This window comes from Lithobates pipiens, unplaced genomic scaffold, assembly GCF_037356315.1.
Source record: "Lithobates pipiens isolate NorthernLeopardFrog02 unplaced genomic scaffold, aLitPip1_a1.2 Scaffold_16, whole genome shotgun sequence".
Taxonomy (NCBI): Eukaryota; Metazoa; Chordata; class Amphibia; order Anura; family Ranidae; genus Lithobates; species Lithobates pipiens.
Window position 1 is genome coordinate 652311599 of NW_027507748.1, and position 14509 is coordinate 652326107.

Below are 14509 nucleotides of genomic sequence, written 5' to 3' on the forward strand. Positions count from 1 at the left end.
GCCAAAATCATGTTGCAGCTGCACCAAAGTAGCACCATTGAAAATGTACTTTCTAGTGTCATTTGAAATTGCATGTCCCCAACAATGGGATGTTTAGGACTAGTGACCAGAACTGGACAGCAGTGGCGGCCCGCCCATAGGGGGCGCCCGGGCGCCGCCCCCCCTCCCCCAGGTGTAAAAAAAAAAAGTTAAAAAAAAAAAAAAAAAAAAAAACGGGCCCTTTAAGACATTTAAAAAAAAAAAAGTCATTTAACAATTTGACATAGTGTACTGTGGCGCCGGTCACAGTGCACTATGAGAAGCGCCACGTCAATGCAATCACAAGATTGCATCCATGGCGCTTCATTTGCGGGTTAAAAACCCGCCTTGCGGCGCACTGCAGAACGCCGACTGGCTTCCGCCCGTAAAATCACTGTGATTCTACGGGCGGGAGCATTGTCATTCTTAGACAGGCACGTCACTTCCGGCTTTCGGCTGCTTTACGAAACCCGGAAGTGACGTCGGCAGCTCCGTTCCTCAGCCCGAGCGGAGCTGCAAGACAGGCAGGAGGTGAGTCAAGTCACCGCATAAAGACCTTAGTTTCTACTTTGTTAAATGTTCATGCATTTAGCTGAATGAATGGAAAAAAAGCTTTCACACTTCAGCCAGAAAGGTTTCCCCAGGCCAGGCGACTTTTGCCGTGGCCAATCAGAGAATGAGCTCTGAAAGGGAAACTCCTCGCCAAATTTCTGAAAAAAAATTGGCGTGGGTTCCCCCTCCGAGAGCATACCAGGCCCTTAGGTCTGGTATGGATTCCAAGGGGAACCCCCTATGCCGAAAAAACGGCGTGGGGGTCCCCCCCAGATCCACACCAGACCCTTATCCGAGCACGCTACCCGGCCGGCCAGGAAGGGGGGTGGGGACGAGCGGGCGCCCCCCCCCCCTCCTGAGCCGTACCAGGCCGCGTGCCCTCAACATGGGGGGGTGCCTTGGGGGAGGGGGGGCGTGCGGCCCCCCCACCCCAAAGCACCTTGTCCCCATGTCGATGAGGACAAGGGCCTCTTCCCGACAACCCTGGCCATTGGTTGTCGGGGTCTGCGGGCGGGGGGCTTATCGGAATCCGGGAGCCCCCTTTAATAAGGGGGCCCCCGGATACCGGCCCCCCACCCTATGTGAATGAGTATGGGGTACAATGTACCCCTACCCATTCACCTGTGAAAAAAAGTACAAAAAAAAAAAACACAACACAGGGTTAAAATATTTTATTGCACAGCTCCGGGGGTCTTCCGTCTTCGGGGGTCTTCTCGCCGGACTCCTCCGCTATCTTCTTGTAGCTCTTTTGCTAGCGGAGGAGTCCGGCTTTCTTCCTCCCCGCCGGCCTCTTCTTCCGACTTCGGGGGTCTTGTCCTCCTCTTCGGTTCTTCTGCCGGGCCACCGCGCCTTCTTGTAGCTCTTTTACAGGCGGTGGCCCGGTCTTCTGTCGCCGCTGCCGCCGCCTTCCGTTCTTCTTCTTCTTCCTCTTCTCCTTCTCCAGGAGATGTTGCCTCGACGATCTCCCTGGCCGGAATGCCAGGGACGCGCTGCGCTGCTACTTATATATTATTAGCCCCAAATGCATTACAGGCATACTCCACTTTTAAGTACACAATGGGGTTTGTTTACTAAAGCTGGAAATTGCAAAATCAGTCTCACTTCTGTATAGAAACCAATGAGCTTCTAACCTCAGCTTGTTCAATTAGTTTCCAGGTTTTATTACCAAATCTTGATTGGTGTCTATGAAGAAGTGAGTCTGATTTTGCAATTTCCAGCTTTAGTAAATAAACCCCATTGTGTACTTAAAGCGGGAGTCCGCCGTTTATTTTTATTTTTTTATTTTTTTAAAGCCAGCAGCTACAAATACTGCAGCTGCTGACTTTTAAAATAGTGACACTTACCCGCCCAGCGCGCCCACGATGTCGGCACCCGAAGCCGATCTCTCGATCGTCTCTCGGGTGCTGCCGCCGCCATCTTGGGTATGGGAATCAGGAAGTGGAGCCTTTCAGCTTCATTTCCTGGTTCCCTACTACGCATGCGCGAGTCGCTCTGCGCAATAAGGATGGTCCCCGCTGTCTCTGGGATCCGTGCGTTTCCCAGCAGGCAGCGGGGGACTTTCGGAAAGGGGCGTAGATTCTGCGGAAAGGGGCGTACCTTCTGCAGAATCTACGCCGGAAGTGGGTGCAGATACCTGTACTGTACAGGTACCTGCACCCCTCTCCCCCCTGAAAGGTGCCAATTGTGGCGCCAGAGGGGGGGGAGGATTCCAATGAGCGGAAGGTCCACTTTAGGGTGGACCTCCGCTTTAAAAGTGAGGTATGTCTGTATTTTACATTTCTCCACATTAAACCTCATTTGCCATGTAGTTGCCCACTCCATTATTTTGTTCAGGTCTTTCTGTGAAATTTCTATATCCTGCTGTGAAGTTATTGCCCTGCTTATTTTTGAATCGTCTGCAAAAACTGAGATTGAGCTGTTTATCTCATCCTCTGTCATTTATGAATAAATTAAACAGAATCGGTCCCAAGACAGAACCTTGTGGTACCCCACTTACCACTGCAGCCCAATCTGAGTAAACATTATTTATCACTACCCTTTGGACATGCCCCTGTAACCTCAATGTCATCTTCCAGGATGGCTTACAGAGAGACTCCTCCCACTTAGCACAGGTAACACATGATCCACATTATAAAAGACTGCCCATAGGCCATGGCCCCTCCAGTATGTTTCCTCCAGCCAGACAGGAACTCTGAAGGCATTTGCTATTTTTATCTAGGCCTTCGTGCTAGGTGGCACACGGCATCCCAAAATGGAGGCAGTGAACCTGGGGAGGCATTTAGCTCGGGCTCATTCAGGCTGCCCTGGAAGGGAGTCTTGAATTTTTACATATGCTGTATATGAGATATACAGCATATGAAAGAACAGCTTCAAGAGGAAGTAAACTCTCCCACTCTGATGCTTCTTTTCATTTAGTCCATTCTAATAAGTAATTATCAAACTATAGCCACTGTAATCCAGCCCAAATCGTATGTTACTTACTGTTTAAAAAACTTGTTTCCAGGGGTTAGGCAGCACCATCTTAAGTATTGTTTTCTGAGTCCACTGTGGAGTGTATTTCCGCCCTTACATTGAGCACTTCCTGTACTGTTAACCAAGCCTCCTTCTCACTCCAACATTTCTATGGCAACCCTGCTTCCCCGCTCATAGCTGACTTGTTTTTATTTCATAGTATTTACTTGTGCCGATTGTCTGTTTGCCTGTGCTTCAGCTGATAAGACTGCAGTAATGCTGTCCCATGCCCTGCTTCACACTGCATGTGATATCACATGGTGTATAGAAGGAAGCTCTGAGTGATTCTGCAGCCTCCTGGGAATTCTGTGTTGTGCCATAGGAAGTCCTGATAACAGATAGATAAGCACATAGAGAGTGTGTCGTAAATCAGGGGAGATCTGGGCATGCTCAGTGACTTCATTCTACAGAACAAAGCGGATTACAACAATACTAAGCAAGTAAGGAGATATCTACAAGCAGTGTTCATTAGGGATTTTTAAGCTGATTTACATGGGACAAAGTTGTGGGGGAGGGTTTACAACCACTTTCGGTCTAATGGGAAGCTGAATGCTATTTTATAACCAGGAGCCATTAAAATTCAACCATACTAATATACTTAACCACCTTCAGACCGGACCATTTTGCTGGTAAATGACCAGAGGTCTTTTTAAAAATTTGGCACTGCGCTGCTTTAACTGGTAATTGCGCGGTCATGCAATGTTGTACCCAAACAAAATTTGCGTCCTTTTCTTCCCACAAATAGAGCTTTCTTTTGATGGTATTTGATTGCCTCTGCGATTTTTTATTTTTTGCGATATAAACGTAAAAAGACCGCAAATTTTGAAAAAAAATGATATTTTCTACTTTTTGTTATTAGAAAAATCCAATAAACTCAATTTTAGTCATACATTTAGGCCAAAATGTATTCAGCCACATGTCTTTGGTAAAAAAAAAAGTCAATAATTGTATATTTATTGGTTTGCGCAAAAGTTGTCACATCTACAAACTAAGGTAAGTTTTCTGGAATTTACGCAGCTTTTAGTTTACGACTGCCTATCTCATTTCTTGAGGTGCTAAAATGGCAGGGCAGTACAAAACCCCCCCAAATGACCCCATTTTGGAAAGTAGACACCCTAAGGAAATTGATAAGTGGCATGTTGAGCCCATTGAATATTTAATTTTTTTGCCTCAAGCGATTGAATAATGACAAAAAAATTTTTTTTTTTTTTTTTTCACAAAGTTGTCACTAAATGATATATTGCTCACACATGCTATGGGCATATGTGAAATGACACCCCAAAATAAATTCTGCTGCTTCTCCTGAGTACGGGGATACCACATATGTGGGACTTTTTGGGAGCCTAGCCGCGTACGGGGCCCCGAAAACCAAGCACCGCCTTCAGGCTTTCTAAGGGCGTAAATATTTGACTTCACTCCTCACTACCTATTACAGTTTTGAAGGCCATAAAATGCCAAGATGGCACAAAACCCCCACAAATGACCCCATTTTAGAAAGTAGACACCCCAAGCTATTTGCTGAGAGGCATTTTGAGTCCATGGAATATTTTATATTTTGCCACAAGTTGCGCGAAAATTACAAACTTTAATTTTTTTTTTTTTTTTTTCACAAAGTTGTCACTAAATGATATATTGCTCACACATGCCATGGGCATATGTGAAATGACACCCCAAAATAAATTCTGCTGCTTCTCCTGAGTACGGGGATACCACATATGTGGGACTTTTTGGGAGCCTAGCCGCGTACGGGGCCCCGAAATCCAAGCACCGCCTTCAGGCTTTCTAAGGGCGTTACAGTTTTGAAGGCCATAAAATGCCAAGATGGCACAAACCCCCCCCAAATGACCCCATTTTGGAAAGTAGACACCCCTAAATTTAGGGGTACACTAGTGAGACTAGGTAATAAATGGCGGGTGCCCTGAAACTATAAAAAAAATAACTAACCAACCAGCGTCACCTGTAACAGTTATATGGTGATCACTGGTGAAAGGGTTAACTAGGGGGCAATCAGGGGGCTTTATGCGGTAGTATATGGGGGTCCCTGGCGCTATAAAAAGCTGCGGCGAACCTAAATACCTACCTGCCTAACTAGCGTCACCTGTGACACTAATACAGTGATCAGAAAAACGATCGCTTATTAGGCTGGGTTCACACTGGAGCGATGCGGGAACGCCACGAATCCACGGCGGGTTCCCGCATCACATGCCTCCCGGCAGCAGTTCACACTGCCCTATGCGAACTGCTGGGAGTGTCAGTGAAATGTTAATGACACCCCCAGATCAGTTCGCATATCGCAGTGCGATCTGCAAACTCGGATCGCATGGTGTGAACACCCATGCGATCCGATTCTGCTGCGGACCAAAAAAAGGGTCCCGTGCGAGTTTGCGGCGGGTGCGACACGAATTCAGCCATACTATTTGTATGGCTGAACTCGAATCGCACAGAGATCGGATGTGATTTGCACTGCAGTGCGGTGCGAATCACATTCGTTCTCATAAACCGCTGCAATGTGAACCCAGCCTTAGTGACACTGGCGACGGGGGGTGATCACGGGGTTAAACCTTGGGGGGGTTAGGGGGGCACATTAGAACTAAAGGGGGCTAACCCTAACTGCCCTAACAGTTACTACAGTCACAAATGACACCAATGCAAAAAAAAAAAAAAGCAATTGGTGTCACTGTGACTGGGGGGGGCAGGGGTAATTGGGGGGTGATGGGGGGGTAAAGGGGGGGTGTGAGTGTGCCTGGCATGTTCTACTGTATGTGGGGTGTGTTGCTGCAACTCACCGAACCTCTCTCCTAGGTGTCGGAACGAAAACTACCGACACGGAGGAGAGAATACATCACTTCCTCTCCTGTGTTTACATTACAGGAGAGGAAGTGATGTCACCGGACATTTTCATTCGCCGGGAGCGATCGCGAGGGGGTGGCCATGAATGAATGGCCGTCCCCTCGTCCGGGATCGCTCCCGAACGAATACCGACCGCCGCAGGCACCGGGCGGGGGCCCGACCGGGCCCCCGACCGGCGGGCAGGCAAGGACGTACATGTAAGCCCTTATGCCTGCCCGTGCCATTCTGCCGACGTACATCGGCGTGCGGCGGTCGGCAAGTGGTTAAAGGAGATCTATGGTCACAGCATACACTTTCATTTAATAACATCAACATTGTAATCGTGATACTGACATTGGTTATATTTGACAATCCAATATAAGTTTACTTGAAAAATCTTCTTTCATGTTGTGAGGTCTGCCTGTCTGCTGGTTGTTTCTTTCCACAACTTCCTGAATCCCTTCATGCTTTGCAGCTTCTCACCAATTTCTAAGAACTACATATCCCAGGGTCCCTTGCTTGAATGCAGTGATTCCTGTACTGACTCCGCCTCTTGAAACTTCTCCTCTCAGCATCTGTCGTTCAGAAGACAGGCTCTGTGAAATGTGTGAATCAGCAGTGTCTATCCATAGGACATAGTGATTCCGTGACACAGAATTCAAGGAAGTAAATGTGTGGGGGTCTTCACAAAGTAAGTTTACTAACTTTGAGATCATTCACACTAATAGGAGTAGGGTGCAAATAATTGAAATACAATGTGGAAATGATAATATGATTTTACATTGTGATCAGAGATACAGTTTATATGGTCAATGTAGATTGTGCTGACTTGCTGCACAGCTGGTTTAGAACAAATTAGAGGGAAATGCCATTGCCTCTTGGAAGCAGAGGGTCCCCCCCCCATTCATATATCCAAACCCGTACATATATCCAGTGAAGTGAGCAGCCTCAGGTGATACACCGAAATGAAACAAATCCTCAGATACGGTGTATCTATTTATCTACAGTCTTCTCTTCTCTACATCCAAAGTCCTACAGTTTCTAAAACTTGTCTGAGCTGTAACAAAAAAAAGGGGGGGGGGGTATAGAAGTTGCACTCAGCAGAGCTCAGTGAGGAGAGCTGATTGTCTCTCTTCCCTCCAATCAGGAACATAGATGAGGCTATGAGGCTGTCAATCAGCTGGAGGTCCCTCCCCTGTCACCCTTTTTCTCTTGGTGCCAGTAAAATTTGTCAGAAGTGACTCGTGCTGATGCAGAGGAATGAAGCAGCAGGCAGAAATGTATAAATGCACAATATTGTATGTGTGTGTGTATATATATATATATATATATATATATATGTGTGTGTATATGTATGTGTGTGTGTGTGTGTGTGTGTGTGTGTGTGTGTGTGTATATATATATAAATTATAGTGCGCGTTAGAGGTCGACCGATATGGGTTTTTCTCTGGCCGATGCCGATATTTAGAAATCATGGCGGCCGATATATGATGCCGATTTTTTTTTTTTTTTTTTTTTTGGGGCCGATATGTTAGGCCGATTTTTATTTATTTCCTTTTTTATTTATTTATTTATTTATTTTAATCCCCCTTGATCTAACACACCTTTCCCACTGGGGCGTTTTTCAGGTGCTTTTGGGCTAAAAATAGCGCCTGTAAAGTGCCTGCAAAATGGCTCCTCTGCAGTCTGTGTGAAAGACAGAGTGCTTTCACACTGAGGCGATGCGCTGGCAGGATCTTAAAAAAAAAAAAAAAAAAGTCCTGCAAGCAGCACGTTTGGAGTGGTGTATACCGCTCCTCCACCACTCCTGCCCATTGATATGAATGGGCACCACTGCCGAAAGCGCATTCAATGCGATTTGGCAGCAGTGCTTCATGGGCGCATTTAACCTCTTCCTTGGCCGCTAGCTGGGTTATATGTGCCCCACTAGCAGCCAAATAGCACCGCTAAAATGATGGTAAAGAGCCACTAAAACTTGCGTTTTACCATCAACGCTCCAGTGTGAAAGCAGCCTTCATAAGTGATACAGAAAATTTCTTACATTTAAACATTTATTAAACAAAACAAACCTCCAATCAGTTTACTTGTATGTATGATTTAGATAAAAAAAAAAAAAAGCCTATATATTAAATAAAAACAGGTAGTCAAAACTTTTGGACGAAAAAAAAATGGGCTAACTTTACTGTTTTTTTATTTTATTTTTATTTTTTAAATGGTGTATTTTTTTTCCAAAAAAAATGCATTTGAAAGACCTCTGTGCAAATGCCGTGTGACATAAAATATTGCAACAACCGCTATTTTATTCCCTAGGATCTCTGCTAAAATATATATATATATATATATATATATATATATATATATATATATATATATATATATATATATATATATATATATATATATATATATATATATATATATATATATATATATATATATATATGTGATTTTCTGGCAGAAAATACAGGATTTTTACTTGTAAGCAACAAGTGTCAGAAAAGATTTAGTCTTTAAATGGTTAAACTGAGAACTTCTACACACAGAGATGACTTCATTCGTTGAAGTGTAAACATTGTATCTTTCTGTTCTTTTCTTGGCAGGCTGCCCAGAGAGGAGGAAAGATGTTTCTATGAGGACTCAGGCAACTTACACTGACTTCTATTACAGAAGTCATTTCAAAGTCCTGCTGTAGTTCTAAATCTGCTTTTTATCAGCACAATCGGCCAATGCCGATTATTTAAAAAACGGCAAATATCGGCCGATATATCGGTCGACCTCTAGTGCGCGTATCCCTTTAAGCTGGCCATACAGTATATGAATTTCTGAAATTTTTTTGATGAAATGAAAGATTGGCTAACCAACCACACTGTGTAGCGTGTATAGAGGGGGGGAAACAGTTACACTGGAAAAGATGTCCCGGAGTCTATTTAAAAAACAAAAACATTCTTTTGACAAATGTCATAATATTTTCTCTACTACTGAATTCCTATGATCGTCAGCTCCATCTAGTGGCCAAAATGTGGTATATTTTCTGAGGTTAGAAAAATATACCTTATTTTGGCCTCTAGATGGGGCTAGTGATCATAGGAAGTCATAGTATTAAATAACTAATCTAATCTAACTAATGTTTTACAAACAGACCCCTACATGTCTTTGGCTAACTTTAAGGTTTCAGGAAAGCTTATTATGCTCTTGTAGAAGCTAAAGCCTATCAGTAAAATGGCTGATTGCAGCCTGTGAGCACTTTCAGTTCTGCTTTTACAAGCATTATTTGTATGCTACGTGAATAATTGCATTTGTGACAATATTGAAATCTTACCTTGTGTTTGGACTTTTCTCACAGCTGTCATGGGAAATCAACATGAAATAAAGCCACATTTATTATCTCATAAATCACCATTAGCTGTTATTGTTCAGCTGGAACGCTACAGCTAATAGATGGCTTTGTTTTGTGTTGCACAACATTTGTAATGAAGGAGCAGATTTGATGATACACCATGAGTCCAGTTAATGTTTTACCAGTCTCAATGCGTCCATGGTTATATGAAATATTATCTGGAAAGGTTGGGTGGTGGGAACTGCTCACAACCTGTAGCAGCTAGTCATGCAAATTTTTTGCTCTCTGTGCTATACAAATAATACTCTACATATAGCTAATAAAGATACCAAGGGATTTTTAAGGTGCTCCAGGAGTCAATACACACCTGCCATCATTTTAAAGAGTAAGTAAACCCCGATGGGTTTACTTCCTCTTTGTCTCCCTGCGATGCATAGTAGCTCATTATGTGTCACTTACCTGACACAGGAGCCAGCGATGGATGCTCCGTACTACAGGGGACAGCGGTGACATCTTCCGGGTGTTGCTGCCCTGGCCACTCACAGCGCCGGAGCAGCTATGACGTCACTCCTGCGCGTGCGCACGGGAGCCGCCACTAACGGCATATCACCGTTAACAGCGGCATGCTGCTAACGGCGATAGTGTGCCTGCGCGCCGCTGTCTACGGCGCATGCGCCGTAGACAGCGATGCCTGTCTTTTTAATATCTCCTAAACAGTGTAGGTTTAGGAGATATTTCTTGGACCTACAGGTAAGCCTTAATCTAGGCTTACCTGTAGGTCTAAGTGGTTTGTAAGGGTTTACAACCACTTTAGTTCTCAGTGAACTGCGAGAGTGCTGGTGAGCTCCCCGTAGTTCAATGATTCTTCCAGCTCTTCAGTATCTGCTCGTATCAAAGAAAGTTTGTAGGAGCCTGACATTGCACCTGAGATCTGAGTAGGACACAGTTGCATCCAGGGTTAAAGGCTTAATGTATGTAAGTGTGTAAAGGGCCATGGCCTGACAAATCCCAGGCACCAGGTTGACATGGTGACAGGAAATTGCATCCTGGTGCCCGGGCTGCCGCCCGAATGCTTCCACACATGCTCATGCCCTCACCCCACTATGTATCCTGGTCTGCGATTGCCCATCTGTGTGCCTGGGACCAACATAGCAGGTGCTGCTGGGTACAGGTGAAGGAGGAGAGCAGACACACTTCAGAGTCTCCGTTTACAGTTTCCCCTCCCATTTGTCCCCAAAGTTATGAGAGAAGTTTTTTTTTTTTTACTTTTTACAATAAAAAAAAAAAAAAATGTAAGTTCAACCCAAGCACATGCAATCTCCCAAAAAAAAAAAAAAATTGAGGCCTCACCCCCACACATACGCACATACAAACGTAAACGCATGCAAGGGGCACCTACACCTGAAAACTCTACCTAATCTCCAGGCTTAAAATGTGCATTTTACAATTTCAGGACTTTGGGGTTGTCGGTAGCTTCAAGGTAAATTACAATAAGGCTGAGGCTCTATTCTCTGGGGTAGGTAGTCTGCTTTCAGATAATATATAATGGTTTGGGGGTTTTATGTAATCGTTGGGCCTAAACTTAACTTAAACTTGTGTGCAAAAAAAACAGCTCTGGTATTGAAAGGGTTAAAGGACAAGTTCACCTTCCGGAACATGTTGCGTGTTCTACCCCTAAACTTTGTTAGTTAAAAAAAACTAAAAATTTTTTTAGCTGGATAAAAAGCAGAATTTGTAAAGGCCGTATACATGTGAAGCCATTTGAATAATTGTGTTTAAATGCACGCTTGGGTGCGTATTTGATGCAGGATCATGCAGAAAATACTCCTATGCCTTTGTGAATAAGCTTTTTCTTTATGTAATTTGCCATATATTTTGATTTTTTTTTTTTAATAAAGCCCCTTTGTTTTTCTTCCACATAGATAATTCAGTACCGCCTGCCTTGTCTAACAATACTTCAAGTGGATCTGATGATAATTCGAGCACAACCCCGGCTGCAACTACAACGAAAGTAGTCACCACTGATAATGCCACAACAGCTTCTACGCCAAAAACCTCTTCGTCCAGCTTACCTGCAAAGCCCTCAACTGCGGCTCCTCCTCCGCCAACTTCACCCACCACAAAGGGTAAATGGCCTGTCTGCTGTGTCAGTATCTTAGTGCACCCTTCTAGATTATACCCATTCAGAATATTTGGCACACCATCTCCATTTTGGTATAGCTATTTAATCAGAGGATGCCAATAATACAGTAAATTCACATTTATATTCAAAAGGATGTAGAGATGGCAGACAGTGATCATTGCTTAGAGTGTTTGTTTTTTTGTTTTGTTTGTTTTTTTATCTAGTTACCGTATATACTCGAGTATAAGCTGAGGCACCTAATTTTACCACAAAAAATTGGGAAAACGTATTGACTCGAGTAAAAGCCTAGGGTGGGAAATGCAGCTGCTGGGTAAACAATGCCCATCTGCAGATAGCGTGAAAAGAGGAGGAGACAGATCATACACTGTTTTAGACTGAGGCAAGTACATACTATAGAGGGATAGGCTTTGTTCATTTTTGATTTCAGATGTTTACAACCATTTTACATCTGCAATGTTTCATAGAACTGTTTTCATAAAAAAAAGACCCAAGATGTAGCCTATGATTGTTATGTAAAAAATGAAAACAAAAACTATGCAACAGCAAAACATGGGGAGAGCAAAAGTACATGACGGGCACAGTAAAAATCCCTTGTGGTCACATTATAAGCATGTGACCATAGAGAAGGGAGCGATAAACAATGCAGCAATATAAGCTTCTCATGGTATGATTTGCTCTAATTAGGGACCCAACTGAAATGTGAATATAGACTGTGCTTTTTTATTTTTATTTTTTATTTTAAGGCTTATTTACCTTTTTTCCTTTGCAGATAGACAGATGCATCACAGTCCTCATAGCTGTGTCCTTCCCCATTTAAATTAGTATGTGTTTTTTTTATTTATTTTTTTTATTTTTTTGGGGTTTTTATTTTTTTTAAATCGTACTTGCCTAGCTGGATGCTGCATCAGTCCCCCACTGACTCTTAACACTGAAAACCGAGCGATTGAACGCCACCGCAGGCTGAGCTCACCTGCATAGAAACCATTTAGGTTTTATTGCCAAAGTTTAAAGAAGTCCAGCCTGAGCTTGTTTGACTGGGCTTCTCCTGTGGGTCACAGCAGTGCAGTACGTTATGCAGAGCGGTCTGAAGTTCACACTCTGCTGACGTCACACAAATCAGTGCAGGCACCGCGTCATCCCAACTCTGGAAGTTTTGGATCCGCCAGATGCCTGGACTGATGGCAGTCTCAGCCTCTCAGTGAGCCACTGAGATAGCCGCTCCCCACCACTCCACAGCTCAGCGCTCCAGTGACCAGCAGCAGCTCTCTGCCATCGGCGGTGTTCAATGGCTTGGTTCTCAGTGCAGAGATGCCGGGGACAGATGCAACATCGGGGCGATGCTGCATCCACCTAGGCAAGTATAATGAGTAAAACCCCCAAACTCATACTTCTCCTTTAATTGAACAAGCTGAAGTTAGAAGCTGGTTGGATACCATGCAGAGCTACACCAGATTCTGAGTGCATCAGTTTTAGTAAATCTCCCTTTTTGAGTCACTGACCTCAAGCAAGTCTGCAATTCAAGGGTTGATTTCACTGCATGCATATTTGCTCCAGATCAGTGGCTGAAATTGTGAGGCCAGAGACAGCCAGGCAGCTAGCATTCTCAAACAAAGGAACCATTCTTATTTCTTTCTAAAGACCAGTTTATTTTAATGCCCTTCAATGGCACATTTCACCAGCGGCTGAAAACTGTTCATGGAAGCCCCTCTGAATCCCTGGGGAGGGACCATATTTCATGTTGGAACAGGCAAACATGATTGCAGATTGTGGTATTTTAAAGCGGGATTCCGCTCTTTTTAAATTTTTTTCTTACCTGTCTCACTGGTGGGCGAGTGCTACCTTCGATTGGCATCCACGTCCAGTGTTTATTTGACCCCCGGCGCGACGAATCTTTTACTCAGGATGACTTAGAAAAACCTGCTCTGGCGTTTTCCATTTTAACTGTGGGCGTCTGAAGCCCACAGGCATTTACTTCCTGGTATATGATGACGTCTGGCTCCCAGCATGCTCCGCTCCATCTTGCACATGCTCAGTGAGAGCAGTGACAAGGAAAGAAAAACTTTCATTGTCCCCCATGGATTCTTGGGAAATTTCCCAGGGACCATTGCGAGGACGATAGTCACGCCTACTCCCACGGGAGGACAACCCGGAAGTCAGCTGAAACATCAGAAATAAAAGGTAAGTAAATAATATTTTTTTTTTTTCAGGGTTCGTTTAGGTAAGTATGCTATCTGTTGATTTTAATAACATGAACTTTCATTTTTAGGTACCAAACCACTTTAATCTGCTAAACAAATTTGTAGCTGGGGAAGAAACTATTTTAATAGAAATGGAATAGAGGTGCATCTTGTTTGTAGTCATTGTATGATCACTATAGTAATCATACATCCGTCTTCATATATATCCGTCTAAAATGAGGTCAGATTGGTTGAGCTGATATAAAGTCCTTGCAGACTCTCGAGATTGAACATATAGAGTTGTGGCTTTTATAAATACATTTTGTGTTTTTGGTGGCAGGAAAAGGAGATAAAATCTGATGTTTTTGGAGCCTTAAAGCGTTAACCCCAAAATAAAGAAATAGATCCTGTTCCCTTACAGCAGGCATATGCAATTAGCGGACCTCCAGCAGTTGTAGAACTAAAAGTCCCATGGGGCATAGCAAATATCTGACAGCCACAAGCATGACACCCAATGGCGGAGACATGATTTGACTTGTAGTTTTGCAACAGCTGGAGGTCCGCTAATTGCATATCCCTGCCTTAGAGCATCTTATACATCACAGTGCTTGTGCTGTGTCATTTGGACCCCCGTAACACCTAAAAGACAAAACAAAAAAAAACTGGCTGTTCCTGTGGCTATACCCTCCCCTCTGCAAACTGACCATGATTATCAGGGCTGCTGGTGGTCCGTTTACGTGATTTCGTTATCTGCTCTCTTGTGTCCTCTCTGGACTCGGGAGCGCACCCGCAAGGTTCGGGGCCACTCTGTGCAAAATGAGCTGCACAGTTGAGGTAAGTACGACGTTTATTTAAAGAAAAAAAACAAAACAAAACAAAAAAACCTAAGAGCCGGTTCACACAGCGGGCGAGGCGACACGACTCGCCTCGCCTCGCTCTCGC

The 14509-nt window shown here is 44.0% G+C and overlaps 1 protein-coding gene across 1 annotated transcript in view; it reads left to right on the plus strand.

Moving 5' to 3' along the window:
- TMEM123 (transmembrane protein 123) overlaps positions 1 to 14509 on the plus strand; it is a 74095-nt gene that overhangs the window by 33930 nt on the left and 25656 nt on the right. Inside the window, exon 2 of the mRNA XM_077484387.1 lies at positions 11170 to 11373. Within this exon, the coding sequence (XP_077340513.1) occupies positions 11170 to 11373 (204 nt within the window). The remainder of the gene's footprint in view (positions 1 to 11169; positions 11374 to 14509) is intronic.